Consider the following 15019-nt stretch of genomic DNA (forward strand, 5'->3'; position numbering starts at 1 on the left):
GCCCCCGGCCAGTTCTCGTGGCCCCGCCCCCAGGAAGCCGGAAGTGACGCGGGCGGTGCGCCTGGCGCCCTCAGTGTGTGGCTGGCTGCCGGCGCGTTTGTCGGCATCTCCAGCAGGCGAGCTGACGGCTGCCCTCGCGTCGGTTCCCGCGGCCCGGGGGTCATCATGGACCAGAAGGGTAAGCGGGACGGACCGGGGCTCTCGCTGAGAACAAAGCAGAACCAGGCCACCTCGACCTTACATGCCCACACTGGCTGCTCGGCGGGACTCACTTCTTCCAGTTGCTACTGAACCCCCCTCGCTGCTTCTGCTTCCTGGGGATAACCCACTGGAGGACACACACACTCCTCGCTCCCTCTTCCTCTTTCCCCTTGTTCACCCCTAAGTGTTTTTGTTTTGTTCCAGTCCTAGGGTTTGAACTTGGAGCCTGGGCACTGTCCCTGAGCTTCTTTTGCTCCAGGCTAGCACTCTAACACTTGAACCACAGTGTCACTTCGTCTTTTTCTGTGTATGTGGTACTGAGGAATCGAACCCAGGTTTTTATGTATGCTAGGCAAGAACCCTACCACTAAGCCACATTCCCAGCCCTATGTGTTTTATTAATGTAAGAAAAATGCACTGAGGTTGTAAAACGCTACATATTATTTGTATGTGGCTGGACTTGAATTAGCATAGATTGACCTGGTGCTGGAGAATTGCTGAGTGAATGTAATGAATAACTTTTTCTTTCCCTCCCAGAATTAATTGAATACTTTAAGTCTCAGATGAAAGAAGACCCTGACATGGCTTCAGCAGTGGCTGCCATCCAGACTTTACTGGAGTTCCTGAAGAGAGACAAAGGTACAAAGGGTCACCCCCGAGCAGCTGGGAGCCTTAGGAAAGTCTTCTAATAATTAAAAATGTGGGGCTGGGAAGGTGGCTCAGTGGTTGAGTGCTTGCCTCTCACGCGTGAGGTTCTGGGTTCAATTCCTCAGCACCACATAAACAGAAAAGGCTGGAAGTGGCACTGTGGTTCAAGTGGTGGAGTGCTAGCCTTGAGCTGAAGATCTGAGGGACAGCGCCCAGGCCTAGAGTTCAAGCCCCATGACCAGCCAGAAAAAAAAAATGTGATGTGATAGCTGCAGATTTGTCTACAGCCTCAAGATCAGCTTCAGCCTTTTATTTCAGGCCTTTCAACCTGGAAGGGGCCCTCAAGCTATCATCAAAAAGATTCCCTTTAAATAGGGTGTTGGTGGTCCACACCTGTAATCCTAGCTATTCTGGAGGCTGAGATTTAAGGATGGCCATTCAAAGCCAGCCCAGGCAGAGAAGTCCCTGTGAAAGTCTTATCTTCAATTAACCACTCAAAAACAGAAGGGGAGGGGTGACTCAAAGTGGTAGAGTGCTAGCTTTGAGCAAAGAGCTCAGGGGAAGTACCTAGGCCCTGAGTTCAAGCCCCATGACTGACAGAAAAGGTTTCCTTTAGGATAAGGGTGTGCATAAGAGGTCAAACACTTGCTTAGCATGTGAGTGAGACCCTGGTTTCAGTCCCTAGTACCCCAGAAAAACTTCCGTCATAACTGACTGAAATAGACTGTGAATTGAGAGATAGACTGTGAATTGAGTGATCCTTGTATTCACATGAAGCTGAAATTAAAGCAGTTCAACTTTATAGACATGTATTGAATGTCTACTTTATCCCCTATTCTGCTCAGATGCTATTGAGAATGTTCCATAATAAATTCTGGCGTTCATACCAGTCATTGTGCTGTCTCTAACTTTTCATTCTAAATGTCAACATCCAGATATAGCATGACCTCTCCTACAGTGATAATAGTAATAATGCTTGCTTAGAGGTCTAAGGGCATGGGTCTCCAGTATCTTCCAAGAACTTGGCTCTCCTACACTGTCTTGCTACCAGTACTTCATTACCTTCCATGCTGTCCCTTACTGAAACAAGATTCAAACCTGTTGGCCTCTCTTTCCTTCTTTTATTTTGGTAGTACTGTGGTTTCAAGATCTCACAGTAGGCAGGTGCTCTATCACTTGAGTCAAACCTTTAGCCCTGCTTTTATCTGTTTATTTTGGAGATGGAGTATCAAGAACTTTTCTGTTCAGATTGATTACTGGGGGGAAGTGGGAATCACGTGACATTGAGATGACCATCACATGAATCCTTCCATCGTTCCAGGGGAGACAATCCAGGGCCTGAGAGCGAATCTCACCAGTGCCATAGAAACCCTGTGTGGGGTGGACTCCTCGGTGGCAGTGTCCTCTGGTGGGGAGCTCTTCCTTCGCTTCATCAGCCTTACCTCCCTGGAGTACTCTGTAAGCCCTGCCCTCCCTCAGCTACCTCCCCCCACTCTGCTGCTCTGCCTGTCCCCACATAGTCTCAGCTTTGCTGTTTCCTTTCTAGGATTATTCCAAATGTAAAAAGATCATGATTGAACGGGGAGAGCTTTTTCTCAGGAGAATATCACTGTCGAGAAGTAAAATTGCAGATCTATGCCATACTTTCATCAAAGATGGAGCGGTGAGTAAATATCTCTAATATGTGGCACTTAGCAGCAAGGGCAAAATCTCAGCTCTGCCATTTATCTGCTGGGGAATCTTGGACGAGTTATTTAGCTTCTGCTAAAGGCAGTAATAGTACTTACCTACTAGACTGTTGTGATGACATGGGGTGGCTTGTAGAGAAGTCGTGCTCTGTAACGGAGGCATAAGAGATACTTACCATTGTAAATAAGCACAGGAAAATACTAGGATGGCATGAATGATTCTGGACTGAGTAAGTTGTTTTTCCAAAGAAATCTTCGTGTGAATGTGCAGTATGTTATCCTGAACTCCATCCACAGAGCAGCTCCTGTGACAGATTAATACCAGTCGTCTGCTGGCAGTGGACAGTGGAGACTTAACTCTCAAACATGGCTTCTGCCACTACACAAAGCTGCCCACTGTTCACGAGTTGCAGGAAGACAGGCATTGCAGGTCAAGCCAGTCCCCAGCAGTGGGTGGTGACACTTCTGCCCCAGCCTTCACTGTCTATAAAACATAATAACCCTTGACTCTTAAATCTTATCCTGTTCCATTGCCTTTTTACAACCTTTGAAGTATGTTGTTAAAACCAGTGACTAGCCAGGCGCCAGTGACTCACGCCTGTCATCCTAGCTATTGAGGAAGTTGAAATCTGAGAATCATGGTTCAAAGCCAGCCTGGGCAGGAAACTCTGAGACTCTTCTCTCCAATAAACCACCTTCAGAAAACCAGAAGTAGTGCTGTGGCCCAAGTGGTAGAGCACTAGTCTTGAGCTGAAGAACTCAGGGACAGCACCCAGACCCAGAGTTCAAGCCCCACGACCGACCCCCAAAAAAAGTGACTGACAGGGCACTAGTAGAACTTGTACAGATCCAGTGGCAAACAAAGTCTTAGGGACCAGGTGGTGGCCAGGCCCAGGAGCCTCTCCCTGCAGCCTCACCACCGCCAGCGCCATGCAGATTTTGGCAGCTGCACTGAATCATGTGGGGGCTTGGCACACAGTTTCAGTTGGTACAGGTAGCTCTGAACACCTGCATTTCCTACAAAAAAAGTGGACTGTTTTTGTTAGTGTGGGTAGGCCCCAAGAACCTGGATTTCCAACAAAAAGTAGTAGTGCAGCCTGACAGTAGGGAGGGCAGCCACCATGCTGTTAGTCTCCTGAGCTGTTCTGTAGAGATCATGTGTGGGCGTTCACAAATTATCATCTGACCACAGATGGGCTTGTAGTTTTGGAGCCTATATATTTAAAAAGACATACCAAGCCGGGCGCCAGTGGCTCACGCCTGTCATCCTAGCTACTCAGGAGGCTGAGATCTGAGGATCATGGTTCAAAGCCAGCCTGGGCAGGAAACTCCGTGAGATCTCTAATAAACCACTAGAGAACTGGAAGTTGGGCTGTGGCTCAAGTGGTAGAGCGCTCGCCTTGAGCTGAAGAGCACTGGGACAGCGCCCAAGCCGAGTTCAAGCCCCATGACCAACCCAAAAAACAAAAAAGACATTGCAGATTTCACATCTTATAGGAAAACTAGATGCTCTGGCAATAGAGGTGAGCAGGTGAGAGCAGCAGGCACCACGGGGACTTGTCCCCTTTACCTGTGCTGTGCCACTGGCCAACTGCATTTGTTCCCAGGACCTGCCTGGTGCGTGTGGACAGGCAAAGTGCCCTTGCCTCATCCAAAGGCTGTTGCCTTGTAACTGTGTGCCGCTCCACCAGGGACACAAAAGCTCCTTTGGCTTGTGAGTGGGCTCGACCTTCAGGTCCAATGGAGTTCTCCTTCCTGGCTATTGTGCATTTGTGAGAAAGCCTGCCCAGAAACTTCACGTGCCAGCAGCCTGTTTCCCAGCAAGGCTGGTGGCTTGGCTGCACACAGGGCCTAGCCTTTGACGGAGCTTTCTTGTCCACAGAGAATACTGACGCATGCCTACTCCAGAGTGGTCCTGCGGGTGCTGGAAGCAGCTGTGGCTGCCAAGAAGCGATTCAGTGTGTACATTACAGAGTCACAGCCCGACCTATCTGGGCAAGTATCTCTCCACTGGGTTCCATGCTCCGTCATGTGGAAAGCAAACAGAATGCATAGCACCCACACTGGCCTGACTGCCAGGGTGTCTGCACAGGGCTGGGCCAGGCCCTGGGGGCAGTATGACAGCAGGTGTCATACTGATGGGAAGCCAGTCAAACGTTTTGAACTGGGTGACTCTCCTTGCATCACTTTTCTGGACTTTTCCTAATATTCTGTAATGTCATCTTCAGTAAGAAAATGGCCAAAGCCCTCTGCCACCTCAACGTCCCTGTTACCGTGGTGCTGGATGCCGCTGTGGGGTAAGCACCTCTCCTTGCCCATCCCCGTCCACCCCTGGGGCTCACTCCTGGCAGGCTTTTCAGATTGAAGGTTTGAATTCTGTTGATAAAGCACACTGAGTGGCGTCCCACCACTTAATAGCTGCCCAACTGGAGCAAGCTATCCTGAGAACCTGGGGTGCACAGAGAGGGAGGGTGTGTCCTTAGCCCCACGCCTATGTTTCAAGAGCAAGATGCAAAGGCTGGGTCTTCATGCCTGTAACATTGCTGTGGTCAGTCACCACGTGTGAATTATCTTTCCGTGAAAAAGTATTCAGGGGAAGACCTGCAGCACACGGTTATCATCTGATTTTTTCAGCAGCCAAGAACAAATAGCTTTCTTTTTGTCCCCCTCAGCTACATCATGGAGAAAGCAGATCTAGTCATAGTCGGTGCAGAAGGGGTCGTTGAAAACGGAGGAATAATTAATAAGGTAGGAGCACCGCCTCTTGGAGTGGGTTGCTAAGATGGATACACTGCTGGCCTCGAGCGCCAGCAGGCCGCGTTCTCTCCGCCTCCCCAGCTGCCTTAGCTATGGAACCAGATTCCTACAAGCAGGTGCAGGGGTCAGATTGTGGTCATAGTTCCTTCTTTGCAGATTGGCACATACAAATTAAGTCAATGTAATTTATGTAAGTTTTAATTAGAATTGGCTTGTCATTTTTTTCTTCATTTTAATCCAGCATATTCAACCTCAGTATTGTTATTACACTATATTTCATTACAACTTTTCCAGTCACTCCTTAGAGAAACTTTACCAACAAACAATTTTTAAGTTGTGGTTAAGGCATATAAAGCACTGAGAATCTTTTCACATGGAGGCCATTTATGTACATATCCTCACACAGGCATTTGTAGGTTGTTTTTGTTTTGAAGTGGTGCTCTTTGATCCCAAAGCCAGATTACATTGAGTTCCTTCTATTGTTTTACTTCTCAGATTGGAACCAACCAGATGGCTGTATGCGCCAAAGCACAGAACAAGCCCTTTTATGTGGTTGCGGAAAGTTTCAAGTTTGTGCGGCTCTTCCCGTTAAACCAGCAAGATGTCCCGGATAAGTTTAAGGCAAGTTTTACATATATGAGTCCTGCATCAATCCCACCTGCAAGACTGATGTTCTAGGAAGTCACTCACTCCCCACCATGGGAGTAGAAATGACCTCGTTGGCCTTATACTCATCTTTGTCCTCAGACTTCTCTGCTCCTACTGAGGTAGGGAGGCCAGGGGTTGGGTCCTAGTTTGGTCATTGATGGTCCATGTGGCTTCGGACAAGTCCTGTGCCGGCACCTCTGAACAGGCAGGTGGGCTTAGTCAGTAGCTGGCATTTGCCACTGCATAAACAGCTCACTCACTGGAGGCCTGGAGGAGTTGGCCCAGCACATGAGAGGAGGGGCTTGGTAGCCAGTGAGCTGCATAGCCCAGGCCAGTAGTACTCAGCACTCAGGCTATGCCCACCTGAGCAGAGTGAGCCCCTAACACTGCTTTCCCTCACAGTACAAGGCGGCTACTCTCAAGTCTGTACAGGATGGGCAGGACCTGAAGGAGGAGCACCCGTGGGTAGACTACACATCCCCTTCCCTCATCACCCTGCTCTTCACGGACCTGGGCGTGCTGACCCCCTCTGCGGTCAGTGACGAGCTCATCAAGCTCTACCTGTAACCACCGGGGTCCCCTTCAGTGCCACATCAAGGGGCCAGCCAGGCCAAGACAGAATTGTACTTGAAAGCTTCATGGACTAAGAATTGAAATCCCAAGTCCTGGAGAATCTCTTCACTCATCTAGGTTTAAAAGCAAACCAAAATGTGCATCTGGTTTTCCAGAACTTGCTCGCTTTGTTTCCAGGAATGCACATTGTGTAAGGGCATGGCATTTATTGGAGACATGGCATCCGCCTCCCTCTGCTCCTGAGTGCTATCTGACTGGAGATTTTGTTCAGTGAGTGAAGCAGGGTTCTGACTACGCCACACCCGGCACTAAGGGACACCATGCACCTTGCTGTACTCACTGCCTTTGCCTGTGGCCAGCAGGGGCAGCAATAGGCTTCATGCTGAGCAGTACTGAGAACACAGGCAGCGGCGGAGCAGCCCTGTGCAGCACTTACCAATCTTCCCCATATTTGTTTAAGTTCCAAACGGACTTTTTAAAATTTTACTTGGTGACAAATTCAACATCTTTTCAAATAAATTATGAGTTTTGAAGCCATATCGCATCGGTGCTGAAAGTGGACCTCAGGCCAGACACTGGCTCTGAAGGGAGCACACAGCTGCACAGGTAAGCTGGACGAAAAGGCTCAGACTCCTCCTGTACCTTCAGACTCCACAGTGTACCTTCTGGTTCTCAGCTGTTGCTAATAATATGAGGGCTGGACATGGCAGTGTACTCCTGTAATCCTAACTTCAACACAGAGGCAGAGGCAGGAGGGCAGTACTTGGGGCCAGCCTGGTCTCATGCCAGTACATCAGCCAACTGTACTCCATTTGGGGTAGCAAATACAAAGGTAGCCCAGGAGATGGGAACACAGATGAAGATGCGAAGAAGGGCAGGTTCCTAGAACTCCTTAGAACTTTAAAATGCCAAAGCCAGGTACATGTCAATACCTTTACATTTAAAATAAATAAAATACTCTCAGAAGACTAGTGGGCCGATCAGAATAAGACACCAGCGGCTATGTGTGCACCAAGCACTTCAGGACAGTCTTAGCAGTGTCACAACAGAGCAGGGCCTGTTTCCCCTTGGGGGTCCCTGACCTGATCTACATGTGGTGGGACAAAGAAGAGGTACCCAGCAGGCAGCCAGCTGGGGCTCTGCAGTCAGCATTCATCTTCCAAGTCAGAGACACCTAAATCTGCGGTCTTCATTGTTCTTTTGCTGCTTATCAGCAACTCCTTCTCAAATTCTTCTTCAGTGATTTTGCCTTTTTTTAACTTTTTCAAGAGCCTTGTGTCATTAAGAAGTTCCTCCATGTCCTCATCTTCAATGTCAGAGCCCTGTGTGCAGAAGAAAGCAGGAGATTACTAGAACTTCCCAGCCACACTGTGGTAGTTTTTTTTTTTTTTTTTTGCCGGTCATGTGGCCTGAACTCTGGGTCTGGGCACTGTCCCTCAGCTCTTCAGCTCAAGGCTAGCACTCTACCACTGGAGCCACAGTGCCACTTCGGCTTTTTCTGTTTATGTAGTGCTGAGGAATCGAACCCAGGGCCTCATGCTTGCAAGGTATGCATTCTACCGCTGAGCTACCTTCCCAGCCCCTACTCACTGTGGTAGTTTAAACAGGAACACCGCGTTCCAGGTCTGCCCTCAGACTGCAATGTTCTCCACTCCAGGTACCAGGACCAGTATAAAAATCTGCAGCTAGCCGGGTGCCGTGGCTCACGCCTATAAGCCTAGCTACTCAGGAGGCTGAGATCTGAGGATCACAGTTCATAGCCAGAACAGGCAGAAAAAGTCTGTGAGACTCTTATCTCCAGTTAACCAAAGAAAACTGGAAGTGACACTGCGGCTCAAGTGATAGAGCACTCACTTTGAGCTGAAGAGCTGAGGGATAGCACCCAGGCCCAGAGTTCAAGCCCTATGACTACCAAAAAAATAAATCTTCAGCTGTCTTTCCTTTTGCTTTTGATACAGGGTCTCACTGTATAAACCAGGCTGGCCTCAAGGCTTCTCAAGTGCTCAGATTATAGGAGTGTACCATGCCTGTTCCACAATGCCTTTCAAAAGATGCTTACAAGGCAGGTGCCGGTGGCTCTCTCCTGAAATCCTAGCTACTCAGGAGGCTAAGATCTGAAGATCCTGGTTTAAAGTCAGCCCCAGCAGGGAAGTCTATACTCTTTATCTCCAATAAACTACTCAGAAAAAGCCGGAAATGGCATTGTGGCTCAAGTGGTAGAGCACCAGCCTCAAGCAAAAGCAGCTCATAGACGGTGCCCAGGCCTTGAGTTCAAACGTCAGGACCAGACCAAAAAAAAAAAAAAGACAGTAAAAACTGCTCAGAACTCTGAGATAAAATTTAAGCAATAAACTGCAAACACTACCTCTTCCTTCTTCCTTTTTGCACTCATCTTTTTCTTCCTTTCCTTTTTGGCTTTCTGTTTGGACCATGCTTTGTTTTTTATGAATTTTCGTTTCCCCTCATTTTCTGCTTTCTCCTTTTTTTGTTGCTCCAATAGTTTCTGTCTTTGTTTTTCTCTAATTTTATCTTTAAATGGAATTGTGTCTGTATTAATGTCCACAGGCACAAACTCTGGAAACTGCTTTCCCCTCAGTTCTGGCATCTTGGGCATCTTGAGCAAGGCAAAACCTCGGGCAAGGCTGGCAAAGTCAAGATCTAAGGAAATAAAACACCACGGATTATTACCACAGTCTGTGACATTCATAGAGTAAATAAGATTCATTTAAAATCTTTTTTTTTTTGGTCCTTGGGCCTGAACTCTGGGCCTGGGTGCTGTCCCTCAGCTCTTCAGCTCAAGGCAGTACTCTACCACTTGAGCCACACAGTGCCACTTCCTAGTTAGAATTCCTAAAAAACACATTTCTTCAAAGTAAAAAGATACTTTGAAGCCAATGGCCAATTTATTCATGTCTACTCAAAGCCTAGAAAGAAGACTCCCTTTAAAATGTTAAGAAAGGGGGCTGGGGCACATGTGGCTTAGTGGTAGAGTGCTTGCCTAGAGTACATGAAGTTCTGGGTTCCATTCCTCAGTACCACATACACAAAGTATGTATGGTGCTGTGTGGCTCAAGTGGTAAAGTGCTACCCAAAATCTTAGAAAGTATGAATCCTAATACACCACACATTTTACTAAGACAAAGCAATTTTACCCCTTCAGAACCATCGGCATGCAGACGAACACACACAATTACAAAGAAATGGAACTCACCCTTTAGCCTGAAGATGAGGTTGCACTCGTGTTTGGCGTAGGCCTGGACGTGGGACACGAAGGCTCTCATGCCCTTTTCAAACACAGCTCTGTCAGCCAGGGCCATGGCCTTGAGGTCTGGAAGCACGTTGGCCACGTTCTTCTGCACACTCATCTCCTGCAGGGGGCACTACACACAGAGCAGCCTCAGGCTCCCAGCACAGCCAGGAAGAACCATCATCCTAACACCCACAGCCCACACCTGGCCCAAGCTCAGTCCTCAGTGCAAAAGTTTACAAATGGGATTTCTCGTGGCCATGTGATCTGCTAAGCCAGAAAGGCAACACAGGGACCACATTCCTGCGTGGTGGGCGGGCCCGGGCCTGCAGGAGGGGTGAGGGTATGCCCCTCACCTAAGGCTCCAACCTTGAGCCAGGGAGGAATTTGCCCTGCCACCCTATGTTCTGCATGAAAAGGTGGCTCACCTTCTGGTTGATGGCAAGGAAGTTGGTGTACGACTCTTCCATGGGCAGCAGGAACACCAGGGCACTGCCGCCGTGGCCGATGCGCGCTGTGCGGCCGCAGCGGTGCACAAAGGCACTGTGAGAACACAGGGAGCCCACACCCAGGGTGACCATGAGCAGAGGCCCACTCCAGACTCAGGTACATTCCCACGCATTAGCAATCTATGCTTACTTTCTGGGACAGTAGTCACAATGTCATTTATGGTGTTTCACAGCTTTTTATCATTTTTACTATCATGCATTTCTGTGATAACTTTCAGGATTTAAAAATATCTTCAAAGGCCGGGCGCTGGTGGCTCACGCCTGTAATCCTAGCTACTCAGGAGGCTGAGATTTGAGGATCGTGGTTCAAAGCCAGCCCGGGCAGGAGAAACCGTGAGACTCCTATCTCCAATAAACCACTAGAAAACCGGAAGTGGCGCTGTAGCTCAAGTGGTAGAGCGCTTGCCTTGAGCTGAAGAGCTGAGGGACAGCGCCCAGGCCCAGAGTTCAAGCCCCACCGCCGACAAAAAAAAAAAAAAAAATATCTTCAAAGCCGGGCACCGGTGGCTCACGCCTGTAATCCTAGCTACTCAGGAGGCTGAGATCGGAGGATCAGGGTTCAAAGCCAGCTCGGGCAAGGAAAAGTCCGTGAGACTCTTATCTCCAATAAACCACTAGAAAACGGGAAGTGGCATTGTGGCTCAAGCAGTAGAGCACTCGCCTAGAGCTGAAGAGCTGAGGGACAATGCCCAAGACCAGAGTTCAAGCCCCATGACCGACCCCTCCCCCACCCAAAAAAAAACTCTAGCTGCTAAATGATGCCACTGTTAACACCAAACGTTATTGATTAAAATAAGATCTGAGCTCTAGGATCTGAGAATCTGAGGATCCCGGTTCAAAGCCATACCGGGCAGGAAAGTCTGTGAGACTCCTATCTCCAATTAACCACTAGAAAACCCCAAGTGGTGATGGCTCAAAATGTTAGAGTGCTGGCCTTGAGTTCTAAAGCACAGGGACAGCACCCAGGCCAAGTTCCACAACTAACCAAAAAGAAGTTTTGAATGTCATATGTTTCAATCCCCCACCCCCAGATTCCTGCTTGGACAGGCCAAAACCCTGCCAGGGTACCTGGCGCTGCTGGGAGGGTCGTACTGCAGGACCCAGTGGACTTCGGGAATGTCGATGCCCCGCGCCATCACATCTGTGCAGACCAAAATCCCACTAGGAGAGAAGGTAGCATTGGACGCTGGCTGTCTCCAGTGCCACCAGCCCACCGCCCCTCAGTGCTGGCAGCTCCCACTTCTCACAGAACCAAAAACTTGCTGACAGGAGCATTTTGATTTGTTCACTCCTTCCTCCTAAGAAGTTCCAGGACTCTACAAAGTCCCAGTGAAAGTAAGGAAAGGGGGAGACAGTAAAAAGTTTTTGACAGAGGGTGTCACTAGGTACTCAGGCTGGCCTACAGCTCAATCCTCCGGCCTGGACTCCTGAGTGCTGGGATTACAGGTATGAATTACCATGCCTAACTTGAGGCTTTTTAAATTACTGTATTTTACTGTATTTCTACTTGAAAAGTAAAACTAACCTGTGGCGGGCCTGACCATTAGCAGACAGAAACAAGGGACTCTTTCGGTGACAGGAACTACAGCCAAGTGTGTCGCTTCCCATTCACAAGGACTTTAATGTAGCTGTACAGTGATTCAAACAAGGCCAGGCATGGTGGCTCACACCTAGAATCCCAGCTACACTGAAGGCTGAGATCTAAGGATCTGGGTTTACACCAGCCTTATCTCCATTAACCAGCACAAAGCAAGAACAGGTGGTATGGTTCTAGTAGTAGAGCACTAGCCATGAGTAGAAAAACCTGAGTGATAGCTCTAGGCCTTCAGTTTAAACCCAGTATCAGAACAAAAAGAAAAACAAAATGACAGCCTATATGCTTGAACAGAGACAGCTAGAAGAAAACACTGTCCGCAGTCTGTGTAATCTCCACCTAAACAAGACCACGTGCTCCCTCTGCTGTATCGGGGCTTGTTTCCAAAGCCTCCCCTGAGCTGACCGGCACTGGAGATCCAGTGCGCCCCATGTGCCAGGACCCTGCCGTGCGGATGCACACTGGACTGCAGTGACTGAGCAATGAGTTCTTGAGGCTGAGGCAGGGGCTCTGGGCATCACTAGAGAACACATGGTAGCTTCAGGGAAAGGGGCGCAGCCATGGGCACCTGACAGAGTAGTGTAGCTACAATCTGCCCCTGCCATCGAGGCCCGCCCACCTGTGCAGCTTGCGGAAGTCCAGGAAGATCTTGTTACGCTTGTGCTTCATCTTGCCATGAATACACAGGACCCGCACACCGCTCACCAGCACCTCCAGAGCCTTCCCATAGTACTCCACGCAGGCGCAGGTGCTGAGGGAGATAGGACGGGTCACAGCCATAAGGTGGAACAATCAGCCCGCTGGCCTGTGCCAGAATGAGCATCCTCAGAGAACTATCCTAGAAGGAGCTCAGAACAAGGCCTCTGGGAACTTAGGAGGGTGACTCATCCCCTGCCTCCCCTAACTAGCACTGAGAGTCACCTGAAGAAGACCAGATGTTTCTCCTGCTTATGGTTTCGAAGAAAATGCACCAGCTGATTGAATTTTTCATCTGCCTTACATACCTACAAAAAAGAGGACATAGTTTGCCCATATAATTGTAACCGCTCTGTGCGGTATTTTCACAATAAAAAAAAAAGACATAGTTTAAAAATAATGCCAGATGCAGAGGCTCATACCTGTAATCCCAGCTACAAAGGAAACAAGAGCTCAGAAGCACTGTAGTTTGAGGCCAACCTAAGCAAGGTAATGAGACCCTATCGCAACCAATCACATCTGCTAGAATAGCAACTCTATGGAATTTAGACAGAAGGACTGCAGTCCAGGTTAGCCCAGGCTAACCCCCACACTCTATGTGAAAAAAATCACCAAAGTGGCCAGGCACTGATGGCTCATGCCTATAATCCTAGCTACTCAGGAGGCTGAGATCCCAGTTCAAAGCCAGTCCAGGCAGGAAAGTCCATGAGACTTTATTTTGTTTTTGGTCTGTCATGGGCTTGAAGTGTGGGCCTGGGCGCTGTTCCTGAGCTCTTCAGCTCAAGGTGAGCACTCTACCATAGCGTCACTTCTGTGAGACTCTTATCTCCAATTAACCACCAGAAAACCAGAAATGGCACTATGGCTCAAGTGGTAGAGCACTCGCATTGGGCTGAAGAGCTGAGGGACAGCGCCCAGGTCCAGAGTTCAAACCCAACGACCAAAAAAAAAAAAAAAAATCACCTCACCAGAGCAACAATGGTTAGGTATATGCCTCACAGTTACGGCACTGCTGTCCTGTCCCGTCCTCCTCCTTCCCTCTCCCTCTGCCTTCCCGCCCTCCCTGCCACTTTCAGCCATGCTGCCTCCTGGGGGGCCTGAGCTATGAACCACCTTGTGACCCGCCCCAGCCAGAAGCTTCAGAAGGGCAGCTTTAAGTCCACCATACTCACCCAGATGCGGCCAGACACAAGAACCCACATGTTGGAGCAGAACAGCCCACTCCCAAGCCTCCTCTGCGCCCCACCTCATTGACACTCAACACCCAGGCATGGTCACCTGGACACTGTGCTTAAACTCACTTAAGTCACTCATCAACAAGCAGGCCATGCCTTCAGAGCACCTGTCCCACACCACCCCATGTCCCTTGTCCCCAGGGCCCTCTCACCATGTAGAAGTTCTCCAGGCGGGAGGGTGTCTTCCGGGTACTACTGGCCGCCACACCCTTCTCCTTCACCGAGATGCGGACAGGGTTCCGCAGGCCAGCACGCACCAAGTTCTCCACCTCCTGCGTCTGTGTGGCGGAGAAAAGGCCTGTTCTCCTCTGCTTTGGCAAGAACTCCAGGATGGTGTTTATGCTGAAAAAAAGAGTATGTGCCCTTACCCCTCACCTGCCAGCTCAGTGAGAAAAGGGGGCGCCACGACAGGTCACAGGAAGGCACAAAGCCCTGACGGCTGCAGGGGTTCAGCAGCAGAGCTCTGGGTTAGCATGCAGAAGGCCCTGATTCCATCCCTACACAGGGAAAGTAATTAAGACTGGAAGAAAAGCCATCAAGGTATATATATAGTCGAGCCAGGTACCAGTGGCTCATGCCTAAAATCCTAGCTACTCGAGAGGCTTAGAACTCAGAACTGAGGTGCCAAGCTAACCTGGGCAAGAAAGTTCATGAGACTTACCCCCAAATAATGAGCAAAAAGCTGGAAGTGAAGCTGTGGCTCAAGCAATATAGCACTAGTCTTGAACAAAAGAGCTCAGGGACAGGATCAAGGCCCTTAGTTCAGGCTGGCACTAGTGCACACACACACACACACACAAGATAGTTCTAATTATATTCCTACCAAGTATGGACAATTTATGTCTTTTTTTACACTTTCATTTTCTCCAAGTCTTCTCCAATATAAGCACGTAAATATATCTTTAAAATGGAAGAGTGACAATGTAGAGAGGTAAACTTAACACAAAGCATATTGAAAGCTGGGACACAGCTCACAAGTGTGCCTGCCTAGTGCTAGGATTACTGAAGTTAATGCTGCTCCCCACCCCCAACCCCCGTCTTGAGACCCAAAAGCACTGTGCCAGCCTTTACATGGTTGAGCTCCAGGGGATGTATACTGGGATTTTTTTTTGGGGGGGGGGTCCGGTTATGGGGCCTGAACTCTGGGCCTGGGCACTGTCCCTCAGCTCTTCAGCTCAAGGCTAGCGCTCTACCACTTGAGCCACAGCGCCACTTCCAGCTTT

At 49.2% G+C, this 15019-nt stretch overlaps 2 protein-coding genes across 2 annotated transcripts in view; one reads left to right on the forward strand and one right to left on the reverse strand.

Moving 5' to 3' along the window:
- Positions 1-87: 87 nt before the first annotated feature.
- Eif2b1 (eukaryotic translation initiation factor 2B, subunit 1 alpha, 26kDa) lies at positions 88-7623 on the forward strand. The gene is made up of 9 exons (XM_013023124.1): positions 88-178; positions 739-840; positions 2171-2307; positions 2396-2512; positions 4420-4532; positions 4766-4834; positions 5210-5285; positions 5790-5915; positions 6345-7623. Exons 1-9 carry the CDS (start codon positions 166-168, stop codon positions 6507-6509), a joined length of 918 nt encoding a protein of 305 aa, XP_012878578.1. The 5' UTR covers positions 88-165; the 3' UTR covers positions 6510-7623.
- Ddx55 (DEAD (Asp-Glu-Ala-Asp) box polypeptide 55) overlaps positions 6993-15019 on the reverse strand; it is a 13209-nt gene continuing 5182 nt past the window's right edge. Inside the window, exons 4-11 of the mRNA XM_013023051.1 lie at positions 13949-14138; positions 12787-12869; positions 12485-12616; positions 11340-11432; positions 10191-10305; positions 9727-9895; positions 8881-9173; positions 6993-7837 (exon numbers count right to left, since the gene is read on the reverse strand). Coding sequence (XP_012878505.1) covers positions 7661-7837; positions 8881-9173; positions 9727-9895; positions 10191-10305; positions 11340-11432; positions 12485-12616; positions 12787-12869; positions 13949-14138 — 1252 coding nt within the window. The 3' untranslated portion in view covers positions 6993-7660. The remainder of the gene's footprint in view (positions 7838-8880; positions 9174-9726; positions 9896-10190; positions 10306-11339; positions 11433-12484; positions 12617-12786; positions 12870-13948; positions 14139-15019) is intronic.

The sequence above is a fragment of the Dipodomys ordii genome, unplaced genomic scaffold, assembly GCF_000151885.1.
Source record: "Dipodomys ordii isolate 6190 unplaced genomic scaffold, Dord_2.0 Scaffold66, whole genome shotgun sequence".
NCBI lineage: Eukaryota > Metazoa > Chordata > Mammalia > Rodentia > Heteromyidae > Dipodomys > Dipodomys ordii.